Source organism: Phascolarctos cinereus, unplaced genomic scaffold (assembly GCF_003287225.1).
Source record: "Phascolarctos cinereus isolate Bilbo 61053 unplaced genomic scaffold, phaCin_HiC Scaffold_9;HRSCAF=440, whole genome shotgun sequence".
NCBI lineage: Eukaryota > Metazoa > Chordata > Mammalia > Diprotodontia > Phascolarctidae > Phascolarctos > Phascolarctos cinereus.
This window is the reverse complement of record NW_027556402.1, coordinates 47,528,103-47,547,949: the sequence shown is the minus strand read 5'-3', so window position 1 is coordinate 47,547,949 and position 19,847 is coordinate 47,528,103. Positions and strand designations below refer to the sequence as shown.

Here is a 19,847-nt window from a genome sequence, read left to right as displayed (position 1 = left end):
GAGATAATTGCTCTTTTTTATCCCTACCTACATAGTTATATTTTTTTAGAATCATCCCATCATACTCAGCTCAGCCCAAGCTTTTCTTTCAAACTGCCCAAATAATGATGACAATCATAAGAATACTGCTAATATCTTCACTTTTATGAAGTAAACAATTTGACCTTATTGAGTCCCTTATAATTGGTCTTTAACGTTTGCTTTATATTTCTCCTAGATGTTATATGTCAAATTTTCCGTTAAATTCTGGGATTTTTGTCACAAATACCTGAAAGTCTTTGAGTTCGTTAAATGTCCATTTTTTTTCCCATTCAGGATTGTACCTAACTTTGCTGGGTAAGTTACCCTTGGTTGTATATATAATATTCAAAGAATATAGTATTCGAAGACCTATTGTCCTTCAAAGTAGTAGCTGCTAGGTCTTGTGTAATCCTTATTGTAATTCCATGATATTAAAATACTCTTTCTTGTTGCTTCTAATATTGTCTCCTTAACCTGGGAGCTTTTCAACTTTCCTATAATATTCCTGTAAGTTTTCTTCCTGGGATCTCCAGTGATGATCAGTAGATTTTTTCCATTTCTACTCTGCTTTTTTGTTCTAGAACTTCAGGGCGGTTTTCCTTGATAATTTCTGGTAATATTGTATCAAGATTCTTTTTTTAAAATCATAATTTTCAGATAGTTTGACTATTCTTATATTATTTCTCCTTGATCTGTTCTTCAGATTGGTTGTTTTCCTGATGAGATGTTTAACTTTCTCTTATTTTTTCATTCTTTTGCTTTTGTTTTATGATTTCTTGGTGTTTCATTAGTTTTCCCTTGCCTGATTGTAGTTTTCAAGGAATTATTAACTTCCTTAAGTTTTTGATTCTCTATTTCCAGTTGGTTGACTTCCTTTTCATAATTTTCTTGGATTGTTCTTTTTTTTTTCTAATTTTTCCCTCAGTCTCTCTTATTGGATTTTTAAAGTCTTTTTTAAGTTCTTGCAAGAACTATTTTTGTGCTTGAGACCATTTGGCCTTTCTCATTGAAAAAGGAATGACTTTTTTGGCTCTCTTATCTTCCTCTGAATATGAACCCAGATATTCTCTATCCCCATAGTAACTATCCATGGTTGGTTTTTTTTCTCCTTTGTTTACTCATTTTGATTTATTTACTTTTTCTTTATTTTTAGCAGCTATTAGTGTAATCAAGTTCTAAGCTTTGACGTATGGTCTCAGGTCCTTCTGACTGTTATTTTCTGAGGTCTGTCTTGGGGCCCATACTTGGACTTTTTACTCCTAAGCCACAGGTAGGGCCCTCAGCCACACGGTCATGCAAATGGTCTTGCTCCTTGCAGTTCTCATACTCCCTCCGCCTCTCAAACCAGCTGCTCCCAGGGTCTGTTGTTTGTTGATTCTGCAGAGTTGGCCTGGAGGTATTTGCACTTCACTAGGCTAACCCTTTGCCTCTGGAGTTTTTCCTGGGGTTAAATTGTCTTAGTAACTGCTTTATTTCTGCTGCTCTCAGCCAATGTTCTGTCTTTTTTTCTGGAGGAAATTTGGAGAGCTGAAAGTTTTCTGACCTGCTCCGCCATCTTCCCAGAGTCCTTTTGATTCAGTCTTCATTTGGGTCTCTAAATTAACTTTTTAAATATCTCTTCTTACCAAAAAATTATTTTATAGAGCAAAAAAAAAAAGATTAATTTGGAATAATAAAAGGTCCAGAATATCAAGGGAACTAATGAAAACAAATACAGGGGAAGGTGTCCTAGCCATTCCAGATCTTAAATTGTATTATAAAGCAGCAATCATCAAAACTGCTTGGTAGTGGCTAAGAAATAGAGTAGTGGATTAGCGGAATAGGTTAGGTATGCAAGACACAATAGTAGTAATCTACTATTTGATAAATCCAAAGACTTCTGGGACAAGAACTCACTATTTGACAAAAACTGCTGGGAAAACTGGAAAAGAGTATGGCAGACACTAGGCATGGACCAAAATCTTACACCATATGTCAAAATAAAGTCAAAATGGGTTCATGATTTAGATATAAAGGCTGATACTGTAAGCAAAACTGGGAGAACAAGGAATGTTTTACCTATCAGATTTATGGAGAACAGAAGAATTCATGACCAAACAGGAGATAGAGAACATTATGAAATGCAAAATGGATAATTTTGGTTACATTAAATTGAAAAGTTTGTGCACAAACAAAGCCAATGCAACCAAGATTAGGAGGGAAGTAGAAAACTGGGAAAGAATTTGTACAACCAGTGTTTCTGATAAGGGCCTCATTTCTAAAATATATAAAGAATTAAGTCAAATTTATAAGAATGCAAGTCATTCCCCAGTTGATAAATGGTCAAATGATATGAACAGGCAGTTTTCAGATAAAGAAATTAAAGCCATCTTTAATGCTGTAAATCACTGTTGATTAGAGAAACGCAAATCAAAACAACTCTGAGGTACCACATCACACCTATCAGATTGGCCAACATGATAAAACAGGAAAATGATAAATGTTGGAGAACACGTGGGAAAATTGAAACACTAATGCATTGTTGGTGGAGTTGTGAAATGATCCAGCCATTTTGGAGAGCAATTTGAACCATGTCCAAAGGGCTATAAAAATGTGCATACCTGTTGACCCAGCAAGAGCACTTCTAGGGCTGTATCCCAAAGAGATAAAACAAATGGGAAAAGGACTCACATGTACAAAAATATACATAGCAGCTCTTTTTGTGGTGGCAAAGAATTGGAAATTGAGAGGATGCCCATCAATGGGGAAATGGCTGAGCAAGTTGTGGTATGTGTGAATGTAATGGAATACTATCGTGCTACAAGAAATGATGAGCAGGCTGACTTCAGAAAAACCTGGAAAGACTTGTATGGTCTGATGCCGAGTGAAGTGAGCAGAACCAAGAGAACGTTGTACACAATATCAGCCATGTTGTGCAATGACTAATACTGATAGACTTAGCTCTTCTCAGCGATGTAAGAATATAAGACATCTCCAAAGGCCTCATGATGGAAAATGCTATCCACGTCCAAAGAAAGAACTATGGAGTTTGAATGCAGATTGAAGCACACTATTTGCTCTTTTTTTTCCCTTCTGTTTTGCTTTATTTCCTCTTACTTGTGAATGGTTCCTTCTGTTGGTTCTAATTCTTCCTTACAATATCACTAATATGAAAATATGTTTAGTAGGAATGTATGTGTATAGCTTATATCAGATTGTGTGCTGTCTTAGGGAGGGAGGTAAAGAGGAAGGGGGAGAAAGATTTAAAACTCAAAAGCTTATGGAAATGATTGTTGATAAATCAAAATAAATTAATTAAAAAAATATTGCTACTGACAGAGACTAGATTGATTATCACTGCGTATCTGAGGAAGACCTCTAGAAATTCCCCTTCTTGCTTTCTTACTAAGTACCTACTGTTTGCTGTTGGGGTTAGGGGTGAGCATTTAGGCCTATGACTTATTGCTACTTGGTTGGCCTGTGATCTGTTGTTTTTGTTTTAAGGGAAATTGCCTGAAATAAGTTATTTTATGTACAAGTTGCAAGGAACACACACTGTTTCCAAGAGCACGTTGGGTGTCTGGAGAGCCTAAGGAATCCTAAGTCTAATGGACAGCTTGTGTGTGTCAGGAAAGTTGAAATTACTTTTAGTTTCTGTTGTCCAGATACCCTGGCTTTTCTTTGAGGTGGTTTTGTCCCTCTTAGAGACTGGATAGTGGTTTTGTGACAACTCATGACTTGTCACTAGAATGTGCTAGAAATGGTTTGAAGCTAGAATTTTTTTGTCCTCCTTTCCCCTTCTTTGGATTCCTGCTTGACTGATTGTGTCCTTGTCTCTGCCTCTAATGTGGCAGCAATGTAATGCAGCTTGGAGGTCTGTCCCCACCAATTCCCATTATGATGGGTCTGTGTGTGTTACTTCCAGAAGTATAATTTAGATGCCTTTTTGAAAAAGCTCCCCCACCCCCATTTTGATTTCTTAGCTTTAATTTTGATGTTTGGGTCATAAAGGCATTTGGAGTCTGAATTCTGAGACTATAAATTAAGATGAAAATATAGCTGAGTAGAGGTTTTTAAAAAGCATACACTGTTGTATTTTTAATCAAGAATTTTGTACAGAATCCATGTGACCAAGAACTTATCCCAAGAAACAGACTAAGAAACACTTAAAGAAAAAGAGAAGAAAGCATTTTGACCTCTTACTTGACTGCCTTTAGCTTTCATGTTCCTGAAAGAATGATTTTCTTTTAAGCATGTTTTCTTAATTAATGAGGTCTTTAGAGCCAGAGCTAGAAGGGACCTCAGAGGCCGTCTAATACAACCTCCGTGTTTTACAGCTGAAGAAACTGAGATGTAGGAAAGTTTAAGTGACTGGTCCAAGTCACACAGGTAGTAAGTGTTGGGCAAGATTTCAATCTAGCTCCTCTGACTGGAGGGCCTTTCCACTGGGCCCTGCTGCCTCCCCATGAAGAACTGATTACAACTTCACAATTTGAGATGATCATTAAGCACTATTCTTTCTCTTTGTTGAAAGTAATATTCTTGGAAAACAGTGAATTGCAAATTCACAAAGTTAATGGTGTTTACTTTCTACCGGAGAGCATGTTTGAAATGAAAACATTGGCTTCAACGTGCTTAGAAAGTGTTGTTAGGGCTCAAATTTTATTCTGAAACACAGCCCTTCTTTTCAAAGGCAAATGGAGTTAGGTGTATTTTGAGACTTTTAATGTCAACATACAGCCAAGTAAGAGTTTAAAAAAAAAATCATACATGGTAGTATTGGAGCATTATGTGGAACACTCTGGAATTGAAGCATTAGTTATTCTTAAAAATTTAATTTTTCACTTAAGCATTTATTTTCTTTATCTCATCTCCACCCCCTACCCTGAATTAAAAAGAGGGGGAAAAAAAACCCAAACCAAAACAAACCAAAAAATCTTGTAATAAATAAACATAGTCAAGCAAGACAAATTCCCACATTGTCCATGTTTAAAATATGTATATCTCATTCTGCATCTGAGTCCATCACATCTCCATCAAGAGGTGGTCTGCGTCGTTCATCCCTGGTTTTTTGGCATCATGATTCATCCTTGCATTGATCAGAGTCCTTAAGGCCTTCAAAGTTATTTGTTTTTACAATGTCGTTATTGTATACTGAGTATCAATTAATACAAGTCTTCCCAGGCATCTCCTACTGTTGTATTCAACAGAAAGAAGTTGACCCTTGGTTAAAATGGGTACCTCTTATCCATTAGTGGGCTTAGATGGGGAAGAAGTAGCATAAGAATGAAACATTTCTGGTTTGTTATTAGTTGCTTATGACATTTCTCCTATCATTTGTTGAAATGACAAAACCTTGGCATGAGTGAGGTCCTACTTCTCCAGCCCTTAAGAGTTTTTGGTTCATCTTTTCAAGGCTGCCTCGTTCTCTGGACTCCCAGACTTAGGAGGAGGCTTGGGGGGTGGCTCTCTTCATGGGACTCTTTTACATAGGATTTACCTGATTGGATTTGTATCACTGCCCTTGTACTTTTTTTCCCTGATACAGCCTCGCTGTCCATTAAGCCCCAGGAGTGAGTATGAAACATGGATCCTCAAAAAACCAACACAGACAAACAGCTTGCAGCCATTTGGGTGTAATGCATAGTAAACCTCAGAGTGTTCAATCCACACTTAAAAAAAACATATGAATATATGGCTATAGATATGTATTATGTATGTATGTGTAGTATGTGTATATGTCTCTGTGTTATTCGGTAGCAATAAGGATGCTTTTTGAATAAATCTAAACCATCTGAAAAAGATATTCCATGTTGCTATTGTTTTTTCTTTATATAGGATATTGTACCAGTAGATGCTTCTTATGAAGTAAAGGAGCTGTATGTTCCAGAAAATAAACTTCAGCTGGCAAAAACAGATGCAGAAACCTTACCAGCACTGAAAATAAATAAGGTAGGGGTCAGAGGACATTTATTTACTTTGCAGACAAAACATCGATGGCTATCCCTCCTAGTGAAATAAAGGAAGCTTACAGTACTGAGGTATCCAGAGTTATTCGAACTAAAATATTTCTAACTGAATAGTGATGAGAGCTGACATTGATTAATGTATTAAGATTTGCAGTTTAACAAAATAGTAATCATAGCTAACATTGATGTAGTGTGTTAAGATTCAGAAAGCATTTTACCTTCGTCATTTGATCTGTGTAAAAGCCCTTTTGACAGATGAGACAACTGAGACGTTGAGGATCACCTAGCTAGTCTGAGGCAGTATCCAAACCGAGAACTTCTAACCCTCAAATCCAGTGCTGTCAGTTATACTCTGTCAGCTATCCTGAAAAGTATGTGTAACCCCCCCCTTAGCTTTCCTTTTCCCTCAAATATTTTTAAAGGTTTCCATTAATCCACTATTTCTGACTTTAATAATAGGTACGTTTCTTATTGAATACTGTTATTTACTGCTACTTCCTAATAGATGGACTTGACTTGGTGATGGCCGTTGTACTTTCTTGTTTTGATGTGGACACTTTACTGAAATGAATCTGTGATCTTACGTATGTACGTGTTCCGTACCGTGATGAAGATTGGTCACCTGTAGATAACTGTCTGGCCTATGCATCCTTTGTCCGTGTCCTCCCATCAGCTTGCTTCATTAGGTTCGTCCAGCGTGTCTGGGAGCCATATGTGATTTCTTTTGAATACTTGAGGTTGCCTCTGGAGCGCATAGGGATGCCCATTGGCTGTCTCTCACTCTTGCCGTGACTAGCCCGTCCTCTTCTCTGGAGCCTGCACTTCTTTTGTGACCTCTTTCTCTCTGGTGCTCCTTTGTAATTCCTTGTTTGTTATGCCATAGCTTGCTCACCCTCGCCATGTGCCTCTTCATCGCCCTTTCTGTGTGAGACTCATTTTTAGTAATTTGGAGATTAGAGTTCCATGACTAGAGGCAGCCAGGTGATGCAGCGGGTAGCTTGCTAGACTCGGAGTTAGGAAGACCTGAGTTCCAGGACTGCCTCAGACACTTACTCATTATGAGATCGTGGGCAAGTCATTTAACCTCTGAGTTTTCTTGGTTTCTTCTTCTATAAAAGGGGAACAGTACTAGCACCTACTTTACAATATCGCTGTGAGACCCAAATGAGACACCATTGCAGCCTTAACACTAGCTTTTGTGAGCTAAGCATTTATTCGGCACCTACTGTGTGCTAGGCATTGTGATAAAGACTTTTGGCAAATGCATCTTCCTGTTTTGTGCCTCTTTTGATATTACTGTCATGGGGTCACTAAAACCCATTTCAGTTGTTTCTTCTTTCCAGGAACTTTTCATGATTTTTACTTATTCGTGGCAGATACCTTGTTGGAGAAGAACTTTTAAGGGAGTGTCTTGCTCTGCCAAATCAGATTTTTTTTATAGTTGGTGAAGAATGTCACAGTGCGATCTTGCATTCTCCATCTTTTGGTCATTTATGTCATAGTAAAGATGTGGAATAACCTTTGACTGTTCTTTTCTAATCCCTATAGCAATGTCAAATAAAAATATTTTTACCAATACTGTACTCGTTTTAGACAATAGTCTTCCAGAATGCTTTACTTAGTATTTTAAGTCATGGTGGCCAAATCCTTCCAGCCATGATGGGAATGAAGCATTGCTGGCCTGAGCCCATCATCCCCAAGTGGAGATGCCAGTGAGAGACTCAAGGGGACCAGCGTGGCGGAGGGATGCTGCGGGTTGAGAAGGCCCAGGTGCTGAGGGAAGTTCTAGAATGAGAAGAGACAGGATGTGAATGCAGGTCTTCTTGACTCCACATCCGTTCCTCTATCTACCCACTGTGCTAGCTAGCTGTGGCATTTTAAAGAGCTGTGTAAAGAAATGTAAGCGCTTCTCCTGCTGTCTCTTACTCTCACGCCTGCCTTCTGAATGATAATTGTTCTAACACGTCTGTTGCTGCTTCAGATCTGGCTGCTTGCTGTTTTCATTCCTGCCCCTCCTGCAATTAGAAGTGTTAGAAATTGTACCCACTCTTTCCTCTCCTCTACTTCTTCATCTTCTCTCTGCTTTTCTTAGCTCTTCTTCTGAGTTCTTTCCACTACAATGTTCTTCATCTTCTCTTCCTCTTCTTCCTTTTTTTTAATGTTGCAAGTATTTTACAGATATTATTTCATTTGATCCCCCAGCTACCCTTTGAGACAAATGCTATTTTTATCTCCATTTTACAATTGAGGAAACTGAGGCAGACAAGTGAAGTTATTTGCCCAGAAGCACATGGCTAATAAGCGTCTGAGGCTAGATTTGAACTCGGGTCTTCCTGACCCCCAACAGCCCTCTTGGCACTGTGTTGCCTGCTTTCCTGTTATACCATACAACTCAAAGAAGCCTATTCTGCAGTCCGTGGATAGTTTAGCCAAGTATAACTTAGTAGCTCCCTCGTCTCTAATCGGAGATTTTTGTTCTGAGCGTGGCTTGTTAGATTATGGAAAAATTTATATTTTTCTTTGAAAAGTTGGTGTCTACTTATTTCAGAATAAAGTACTGAAAGTCCATTGGTTTGCTTAAAACTGTGCTTAGCACAGTGCCTGGCGCATAGTAAGTACTTAATAAATGTTGGTCTGTGGATGGACGGATGTGATGCTGTTTTGTAGTGTGGCGTTTGGTTACTTTTGGCAAATAATGGATCTGTGTGACTTGGCTTTTGTTTGTCTTTTAGTTGGACATGCAGTGGGTGCAGGTTTTGGCAGAAGGCTGGGCGACTCCGCTGAATGGTTTCATGAGAGAGAGGGAATACCTGCAGTGCCTTCATTTTGATTGTCTGCTGGATGGTGAGACATTTTGCATTAAATATTGCATTGATTTAGAGGATTTATATCATCTAGGTTTACTGTTATTTTCTTAATGCTTTCTATTTCCAAGTTTTTCCTAATAGTATAAAGATATTTCAATAGTGAAAATTCATGTGAGGCCATATCTTTTTATTTTATTTTTAAATTGATTTTCCATTTTTCTTAACTTAGATTTTTCTTTAAAAAAAAAATCAGTTTTTTTTTAGGAAAAAAATGGAATGGGAGCAATTGAACATGGACTTAAGAAGCAAAATCCTTTTCTTTTGCCTTCCTGTTCTTTGATGAATGAAAGTTATGAATTTTCAATTCAAAGGCTTGTATCTTTCTATTAATAAACAGAATGGCCCAGTACAAAAAGGTCCACATGTATAAAAGTTTCCTTATGAAAAGATTTGTAGACTTTAGACTCAGAAGGGACTTTAGAAATCACATGTAGTCCTACTCTCTCCTTTCACAGTTGAGTTAATCGAATTTTAGGGAGCTTAAGTGACAATTTTTGGCAGAATTGGGATTTGAACTTGGGTCCTATGAGTCCAGGACTAGTTGGTGCATTTTCTATATCCCGTTAGCCTTTGCTTCCCAGAAATAATTGTAGCCTTTTGATTTTTAGAGAAAAATTGTTTGTAGGGTCTGAATAGTTACAAAAGTGATGAAAAATAATTTGTTGTCATTCTTCTAATTATCTTTATTTCACCAGACTAAAACAAAAAAGATGAGTAATGGAAAGTTTAAAATTCTTCTTGAGGTATTTAAATAGTATGATGGAAACATCTATGCAGAAATAGTTCCAGCCTTTTCTAAACATGGTTTTCTAAGAATGTAAAGACATTCATTTTTGATGGTATCGTAATTTTCATTTACTAACAAATATATAACATCTTGAAGGTTACTAAGGATCATGGTAGTCATTCTTAGTTCATAGCAGTTAAAACCCAGACTTAACCTTTAACTTTGCAAACTAATTTTTGTTGAAAAGTGTAACTTCCTGCATTGAGTAGACTGTTATTTATTATGGTGGTAGCCTGTTAAACTGTTGCTAATCTCAGTCTGAGTGCTGGGGAGTAAAACAGATTTACAAGGCAGTTTTTCTGAGATCCGCTTTTGGACCTTGGTGTGTTAGCTATCCTTTCCTAGAGATCTTGTTGCAAACGTATAGATGAAATATCACCTTGTGGTTCCTTCCCTCAGCACAAAACAGCAACAGCTAGTTGTCATTTTCTCTGTAGCAGCGGTCTTTACCCGAGCTCCATGGACCCGTGGGTTTCAGGGCATCTGTGAACTTGAATGGGGAAAAAAATACATCTTTATCTTTACTAATCTTTGGTTTCCTCTGTAATCTCTTGTATTTTAGTTTATGCGTTTTAAAAAATGATTCTCAGAGGGATCCCCAGGTTTCAGCAGACTGCTGAAGGGGGTCCACAACACACTGAAAAGGTTAAGAATCCCTACTCTATAGGAATGACTGTCTATATGTGATGCAAATGGACCCTTTTATCTTTTACTTCATCTGAAAGGAATGTTAGTAATTTTAAGGCAGCCAAACAGACATTTTTTTTTAAATTTTGTTTTTGCCTCTTTTCTCCAAAGAGGTTTCTGCTGATACTTTGACTTCTTAAAAAAGTATAGCATGGGTGACTTCACTTAAACAAATCCACATGGATTTGTTGGACATTCATCCAAGAAAATCTTCTGTTTTCTCACCATGTGAGCAAGGAGCAAACCCAGACCAGTGGTTCAGGTTGGAACTTGACCAGCAGGCCAGGTTGGAGTGGGGAGAGGGGTAGAGTCCTCAAATTGGGCCAGCTAACCTGCAGGTCCTCCTGATACTTTTGTCTGGTGATAGTGAGGTTAGTTAGGGTCTGGCTATGTTTTAAGACATTTCTGCCCTCCTGCTGTATGTATAAGAATGGGACTTTCTGCCACAATACACTGTTCATGTTGACCTATCACTAGCAGGGATTCTGTTGTCTTTGGAAAGATGGTATGTAGTGTATTCCTCTAATACTTGGGGAGTGGGGAGCACTGCCTCTCTTGGGATATGTAGCATTTAACACACGGGAAGCTAGGTGGTGCAGTGGATAGAACGCTGGGCCTGAAGATCTGAGTTCAAATGTGACCTCAGACACTTACTAGCTGTGTGACTCTGGGCAAGTCATTCAACCCTGTTTGCCTCTATTTTCTTGTCTGTGAAATGAGCTGGAGAAGGAGTTGTCAAACCACTCCAGTAGCTTTGCCAAGAAAACCCCAAATGGTCTCACAAAGAATCAGACACCACTGAAAGGATTGAGTGATAACTATACCACATAGAGTGTACCAGTTAGAAAGGTGCGGAGTCAGGAAAGAACTAGGCATGTTTGAGAAATGATCCATTTAATATAGAACATAGGGGTTGTGTAGAACCAGCGTCCTTAATCTGGGGTCCGTGGATAGATTTTGAGAATCTGTGACCTTAGATGGGGAAAAATATTACATATTTATCTTCATCAACCTCAGAATGAAATTTTAGCATTTCCTTCAGTTATTGAGAAGCAGAATTCTGAGAAGGGAACTGTAGGCTTCTTTACACTGCCAGAGGGGTCCAGACCCCCAGTATGGAGACCTAGTCAGATAGAAGGGTCCAGTGCCTGTTTGATGAAGATGACGATGGCAGGTCAGGCATTACAAACTACCTTCTCAGCATGCTGTGCTTCTGTTGCATTTTCTCATGCTAGTTATAACCGTGGCAGGAGCCAGTGTGGTTTGTGGGTTGATGCAGATTCATTGTGTCGATTACATTTTATCTGCCCATTTTTCTAAAACAGAGGTGCTGGTTGGCGGTAGTCCTGACACTTCTCTATCAGCCTTCTCTACCTATATTCTAAGTACCAATGGAATATGGTTATAGGCTTGAACCCTAAATGTCTTAGCACTAAGAATACCTCCTAAACTTCCAAGTGAGCATCTGATAACCTGGACCTTGTGTTTTTTTGTTCTCCTTGTCCCATAGGAGGAGTCATTAACTTGTCAGTGCCCATAGTTCTGTCTGCTACTCAAGAGGACAGAGAGAGAATGGATGGATGTACAGCATTCGCACTGGTGTATGAGGGTCGTCGAGTCGCCATTCTCCGAAATCCAGAGTTCTTTGAACACAGAAAAGAGGAGCGCTGTGCTAGACAGTGGGGTACAACATGCAAGGAGCACCCGTACATCAAGGTTATATTAACGCCCTCCCCCAAAGTATTCACATTTATAGTGATCTGAGCTAGCTTATGTTTTATCCTCACCACTGTGATCTCCCTATTGCCTGCTTGATTGAGGTGGCAAATACTTTGTAGATACAAAATCACTCTTGCCCAGGTGGAGGTTGAAACCATTTTTCCTGAGCTTGTCTCTTAGGTGTGGATGAGTATCAGTGGTTCATCAGGAAAGTCATATCAGAATATCCCTTTGTTTCTGCATATTAACTAGGCTAAGGGTTAGGAGAATGCCATGGATTTCAGTAAGGAATTGGCAAAGACTCACAGTATCGTTGTGAACTGAATGGGGAGATGTGGACTAGACATCTTACAAGCTAGGTATATTCATAATTGATTTAGGGCAGACGCTCTTAACCCTTTTTGTGAATCTGGACCCCTTTGTCTTTCTGGTTGACTGCCAAAGGGGTCTTTGACACAAAAAGTATTAAGAACCCTGCTCTAGGTCTTGGAGGGTTACCCGAGCCACTGAGAGGTGGTCACACAGCCAGTATGTATCAGAGGCCAGACTAGAACCTGGTCTGAGGATAGCTCGCTTCATTATGCCACCCTGCCTCTTGTCTTGATCATAGTAGGTGCTTAATAAATGTTGGATTGACTTGGCATCTAGTTAGTCAGTCTTACCCCCTTCTCAGAAAATGATTGTAAATGCATAAAATAAAATACTTAGGATTACAAGGGAAAACAGCCTTAAAAGGCTTAGTACATTTTCAAATGACTTTTAAAACCAGATAAGAAATCAACTCACCATGGTAATTTTTTTAGATGTTTACATACCCAAATTCAAGGATATTCATAGATTGGAGAGACTTGATAGAGACTTTGGGGCCATCTAGCCCAACTCTCTGACCCATGGAAGAATTTCTTCTATAGCATCAGTGGCCCCACTTCCAGGGCCAGGGAGCTCGCCATTTTATTTGTAAACTATTTTAAAATGCATTAAGACTTTGGGGGCATTCTGTGTTGAAATCTAGTTATAAAAATGTATTTTTGAAAAAGCCATGGTTTCAGGGCCTAAGAACTCCTGATTTTATGGATGCATGTGAAAACTAAAAAGAGAGGGGATGCTGCAGGGTACTAACTTCGACCATATGTCCAAACATTTTCTCAGCAAAGGTAAAGCTATAGTTGGCACATTCATCAAAGTTGGAGGTGGCATTCAGCCAGTAGGAATAGATAATACATCGTGTAGCTGTCCTGCACGTAGGTTCAAAAAATCAGCCGAGCTAATGCAGGAGGAATCAGACATGGCCAGATAACAGTCTGTATGGAAAATTATTGTTGTTCATCCTTTGTTTTCATTTGTTTGTTTGGCTTTTCTTTTTTTGGTGAGGCAGTTGGGGTTAAGTGACTTGCCCAGGATCACATAGCTAGTACGTGTCAAGTGTCTGAGGCCGGATTTGAACTCAAGTCTTCCTGATTCCAAGGCCAGACCTCTATCCACTGCACCACCTAGCTGCCCTTCATGCTTTGTTTTCAGAGAGGACCAGGTGATGTCTTGACTTGAACTGGATTTAAGTGAGGGAAATGAGCACAAAGTCATCAACCTCACTCTCTTTTCCCGAGTCATTGAATTCAAGTGGCAGAACAAAAGTCAGGGAGATGGCCTGGGATGCAGTGAATGACTTAGATGACATCTTCCTTGTCTGACCAAATGCTAAGTGCCCCACAGCTCCTGTTTTAGCTGCCTTCATGGCCATTGGCACAAATTATTCTCATCCACTCATTCTGCCAGGGCAAGTCTTCACTTGCTTGGGGTCGACATCCCCCTAACTCACCAATGGGTTTGAGGCCTGTTAGTTACCCTTACCCTAGTTTAGCCCATCTGCCAAAATGGTTGATGGGGTGTGGCCACTGCACGCGCTGCAGCTTCTTAGAGCCACAGGTGAGAGTTGGGTGTCAGTCGGACACTGACGGTGGATGAGCAGCCCTGAAAAGAAATTGGCGAGCCCTCCCATAAGACGTGGTAGTCCTCCTTGAAGACCCCATGCACCCTAGTTGCCTGTAAGTGTGCAAAATGAGTCAGGTTTGCTGTGGTTGCCAAAAAAAACTAAAACATGGTCAGGCCGTGTTCACAGAAGCATTACGTCTAGAAAGAGAAAGAAGATAGTGTGCTGTGCTCCATGGTGGTCAGGCCACCTTGGGAGTATTGTGTTTGAATCTGGCACCCTACTTAAGGACAGACATTGAACAATTAGAGGGTGTCCGAAGGAAGGTGACCAAGGTGGTGAAGGAACTTGAAAGCTTGCAATTTGAAGATCCTTTTACGGAAATGGAGGTCTTTAGCCTGGGGAAGAAAAGGTGTGGAGGTATAAGATAGCTGACTTGAAATATTTGGAAACCTATCTGTCATTGAAAGAAGAATTAAATTTAGTATGCTTGGCTTTGAAAGAAAGACCTAGAACCAATGGGCTCTTTTAGGCCTCTTTTCTGTCAGACAATTATCCCGTTCTGCCTATCCCTTTCCCCTTCTCCTAGTGCATTCCTTTTTCTCACCTCTTAGTTTTATTTTTTTTTATATAATTATCCCGTCATATTCAACTCACACCTGTGCCCTCTGTTTATATTTATTCTTTCTACCTGCCATAATAATGAGAAAGTTTTTAGGGGTTACAAGTATCATTTCCCCATTTAAGAATGCAAACAGTTTAACCTTGTTGAATCCCTTATGATTTCTCTTTCTTATTTACTTTATTATGCTTCCCTTGAGTCTTATATTTGGAAGTCAGAATTTCTGTTCAGCTCTGGGCTTTTCATCAGGAATGTTTGAAAGTCCTCTATCTTGTTGAATGTCTAGTTCCCCCCGAAGGATTATACTCAGTGTTGCTGGCTAGGTGATTTTTGGTTGTAATCCTAGCTCTTTTCCACTCCAGAACATCATATCCCAAGCTACTAAATCTTGTGTTATCCTAACTGTGGCTCCACAGTATTTCAATTGTTCCTTTCTGGCTGCTTGTAATATTTTCTCTTGACCTGGGAGGTCTGGAATTTGGCTATAGTATTCCTGGGAGCTTTCATTTTGGGGTCTCTTTCAGGAGGTGATTGGTGGATTCTTTGATTTTCTGTCTTACCTTTTGGCTCTAGAATATCAGGACAGTTTTTCTTTATAATTTCTTAAAAGCTGATATCTAGGCTCTTTTTTTGATCATGACTTTCAGGTAGTCCAATAATTCTTAAATTATTTCTCCTGGATCTGTTTTCCAAGTCAGTTGTTTCTCTAGTGAAATATTTCACGTTTTCTTCTATTTTTTTCGTTCTTTTGATTTTGTTCGATTGTTTCTTGATTTCTCATAAAGTCATTAGCTTCCACTTGCCCAATTCTAATTTTAAGGGATTATTTTCTTCAATGACCTCTTGTACCTCCTTTTCCTTTTGGCCAATTCTGCTTTTTAAGGAGTTCTTCTCTTTAATGAATTTTTGTATATCTTTTTCGAAAAACATTTTGGCAAGTTCTGCTTTCCAAAGCATTCTTCTCTTCATTGGATTTTTGTGCCTCTTTTACCATGTGGCCTCTTCTGGTTTTTAAGTTGTTATTTTCTTTAGCATTTCTTTAGCATAGCTTTACCAAGCTGTTAACTCTTTTGTCATGATTTTGTTGCATCACTCTCATTCTTTTTCTAAATGTTTCCTCTACCTCTTTTACTTGATTTTTAAAATCCCTTTTGAGCCCTTCCATGGCCTGAGACCAATTCATATTTTTCTTTGAGGCTTTGGATGTAGCAGTTTTGACTTTGTTGTCTTCTTTGTGTTTTGATCTTCCTTGGAACCATAGTAACTCTCTATAGTCAGGATTTTTTTCCACTGTTTGCTGATTTTTCCAACCTATTTTTTGATTTTTAACTTTATGCTAAAATGGGGCTTTGCTTCCAGAGTGGAAGGGGTACTGTCCCAAGCTTCAGGTTTTTTGTGCCACTTTTTTCAGAGATAATTCTGGAGACCTGTAAGTTTTCAGTTCTTTTAATGTGATATGATCTAGGGAGGGGTGTGTTTACTCATCTCCTGGCCTGTGCTCTGCTCTGTGAGAGACCGCAAGCCCTCTTTTCTGCACTGAAACTGTGAGCAGGGTTCCCCCTCCACTGTGGCTGCAAGCTCTGGTATGCTAGTGCTCCTCCTTGCCCTGGGACTGAGACCCAGTTCTGTAACCCAGATCCACATATGGGCAGTGCAGTAGAGTCCTACCTCAGATGCTAGCAAAAGCACCCCTGTAATCTCCTTCTGACTCCCTTACCATCAGCGGGCTAACTTTGCTGCCAACTTTCTAAGTTGTTTTGGGCTGGAGAATTGTTTCATCCTGTCCTTTTGTGAGTACTGCAGCTCCAGAATTTGCTTTGAGGCGTTTTTTAAAATTGTTTGGAGCGGTTTCATGGAGAGGTCAGAAGAGTTCCCTACCTTTTCTCTGCTATCTTGGCCCTGCCTCCCTCTTTAATGTTGTTGAAGTGACTTTTATTCAGTTAATTAAATTAAGATTTTTTTTTGCAGTCTTCTTTGTATTTCTAGTTTATACTTTTTGTTATAGGTAAACTTCATTTGAGCCCTGTCTGAAGTATAACAAATTACTTGGAGTCCAAATTAATGAAGTCTTTTTTTTTTCTTTTTGGAAAGCATGCTGGATTTTTCCCCCTTTTTTTCCACATTAATACATATTTATAGAATTTTTTAAAAAAGCATTTCCATAATATAGTTTAATTTAAAAAAAAGATGATTGTACATGAAACTGCAAATCTGCTAAGCACAACTTGCTATTTCTTTCAAATATACAACAAAATTATCATGTAAATTTCTTTTTCTTCTACCCTGCCCCCACCCTACCCTAGAGATGGCTACCATTAGACATTAAGAAGCATATATATTATAGATATACATTTTATATATATGTAAAATTACTTTATACATACTTATTTATCAATTCTTTCTCTGGATGCAGGTGGCATCTTTCTTTATATGCCCTTTACAGTTAATTTGGGTATTTATAATAGTCAAAATAACTTACTCAAAGTCATTCTTAAAATAATATTGCTGTAGGGGCAGCTAGGTGGCACAGTGGATGGAGCACCAACCCTGAAGTCAGGAGGACCTGAGTTCAAATCTGGCTGCAGACTAAACACTTGACACTTACTAGCTGTGTGACCCTGGGCAAGTCACTTAACCCCAATTGCCTAAAAAAAAAAAAAAATAATAATAATATTGCTGTTACTATATGCAGTCTTCTCTTGGTTTTGGTCATTTTGCTCTTCATTATTTCATGCAAATCTTTCCATGTTTTTCTAATGTCACTGCGCCCATCATTAGTGAAGATATTAATTAATATTAATGAAATTTTAAAATTATGTTGGGTTGGAGGACTGTCATGGAATCAAATAACAGTCATAGTAACTAACACTTATATAATGCTTTGAGGTTTACAAAGTGCTTTACAAATACTGCCTCATTTGATCCTCACAACAACCCTGGGAGGTGGGTGCTGTTATTATCCTTATTTTACAGATGAAGAAACTGAGGCAAGCAGTGGTGACATGACATTGAATGTGGGTCTTCCAGATCGCAGGCTCTGCATTGCCTATGCTACCCAGCTGCCTCTGGTAAAGTATTGTAATTACATAATAATTGGAAATAACTGACTGGCATTTAATTGAAAGTGTCATTCAGGTCACTAAATTACAAGTATGTGAGAGTCAGTCACCAAATAAGACTAGGATGCACATTTTAGGTGCCCTATTAAAAAGATGGAATTGAAATGTTTCCTGAATCCTTCCTTCTCTGGAGATTGAATCCTGCTTTACTAGCTTAAGGCTTTCCACTCTTTCCTTTTCAGAAGCTTTGTCTGCCGAAATGGCACCATCCCACCGTCCACTTTGGCTTGTCTGCAGTCTGCCGTAAATTCGGATGGAAAATTTAATTGTTTGTTTCCTGGCTTCCCAGGAACACCCTATTTTCGTACTCCTGTCACAGTGTCGCTGTTGTTCCTCAGGCCAATGAAGCCATTGCTAGAGGTCACAGAGAGTATGGGGGCACGTTCCATTCCATATGCTGGATATACATCACTTTTTAATTGTTCATCTTCTGAGATCAGCACTTCGTTGTATCCAGGACTAGCTAATAAACCTAAATTACATTAGATGTAGTTCAGTGTAAGCTCTCATTTCTCTGTTTGTTCTGACTTCACCAGCTTCTCATTAGCAAGCATCAAAGCAGTGTTGTACTCTTTTTTACAATAAAAACTTGTTGATTTTGGCTAGATTTCTGTGGGTGTGGGGCATTTACTCCTTTTGTATTTGCTGCTCCCAGCCATAGGTATTTGTGGTTGAAAATGATTGTTCTGATTTTTCAGACCTTCTCCTTCGATGCCTAGCTGTTTATTGTGAATGTTACTCTCTTAGAAGGTGCCCTGTCTCACACACACACACACACACACACACACACACACACACACAGCAGCTCACAATGACATTGACTTCTGCAAGTTGGACTTTCCGTGGCTGTTCTCCAACTCTGGCAATTAAGAAATCTGGGTTGTTTCATGTGGTCAGAAACTGCTTTATAATGGCCTCCCCTTTGGCCATTATTGATGAGAGAGCCTATCCTTCATGACATTTATATGATGTGTTATATACTAGCATGCTTCTAGGCATCTTAGGTATTTGTGTGTCATGGATTTTGTTCCAGAAGGAAAGAACAGTTTAGGTGTGATAAATGGGAATGCTAAATGTGATACGATTTTCAAAGGGCCCAAAGTTTGCCAAAATCAAGTCACCTCTTTGCTTTGTTGGCAGATGTTCGCTTATCTACGAAGAATTCTATCAGTAATGCAGTGGTAGGGAACACCTTTTTCAGATGTGAAGGTCTGTTTCTTGTCATGTTTTGGGGTGATGATCATAGCTGGAGCTTACCCTGCTTTCAGAAAACCCTGTACTTGGGCCAGTTCCTTGGAATATAAGAGAAGACAAGTAGGATTTATACGCTTGATGTTTATCTTCTCTGTTAGGTGCTCAACCACTGGGCACTTTTTTTTCACGTGTTTTGAAATTCTCTTCTTTTGACAAGTATTATTCTAAGCAGGATAGCTATTTTTAAATTCTTAACTTTATAATAACCTGTGCTTTGACTTTGAGGATGATGGCTTTTACATTTGGTCATTTATTGTATTGTCTGTGTTTGATTCGGTCGTCAAAATGTGTGATTGTTTTCTGGATGATTGAGTGGGGTAGAAAATATGAGCAATAAGCAGGTAATTTTGTTAAACAAGAAAGTGGGGAATCACTCCAAGTTTTTGGTTTGTGTTTATGAATGTTACTATGTTGTGAAATAGAAAACGGATTGAACTGGAAGTCAAGAGAGCTGGGTTCTAGTCCTGTTTTTGTTACCGACTGTTTCTATGAGCAACTCACTTCAGTTCTCTGAGACTTGATTTACACTTCTGTAAATAGTTTGGACTGCGTGATTTTTAAGTCCCCTTCTAGCTCTAAAGTTCTGTTGGTCCATCTAGCAAATATTTATTGAGCATTTATTGTGCACTCTACGTGTAGAACTTTGTAAGGTGTGGTAGGGGAATACAAAGGTGTACTATATGAGGCTGCTCCATTGTAAAGTGGATAGAGTGCTGGCCAAGGCCAGCAGTCAGGATGACCCGAGTTCCAGTCTGCTTTCAGACATTAACGATGTGACCCTGAGCAAGTCTGTTCACCACACTGCTGCACTGCTGTCACATTGTAGGTGCTTAATAAAAATTCATTTCCTTCCCCTTCCCTATAACTTTCTATTTCAATTAACACCACTGCTGTGG

At 38.9% G+C, this 19,847-nt stretch overlaps 1 protein-coding gene across 3 annotated transcripts in view; it reads left to right on the top strand.

Annotated features, from left to right (window-relative positions):
• The window catches only part of PAPSS1 (3'-phosphoadenosine 5'-phosphosulfate synthase 1), a 164,560-nt gene that overhangs the window by 92,283 nt on the left and 52,430 nt on the right, over positions 1-19,847 (top strand). For all 3 annotated transcript variants that reach the window (XM_078148591.1, XM_021001397.2, XM_078148590.1), the window contains 3 exons: positions 5,839-5,952; positions 8,702-8,813; positions 11,821-12,026. In XM_078148591.1, coding sequence (XP_078004717.1) covers positions 5,839-5,952; positions 8,702-8,813; positions 11,821-12,026 — 432 coding nt within the window. The remainder of the gene's footprint in view (positions 1-5,838; positions 5,953-8,701; positions 8,814-11,820; positions 12,027-19,847) is intronic.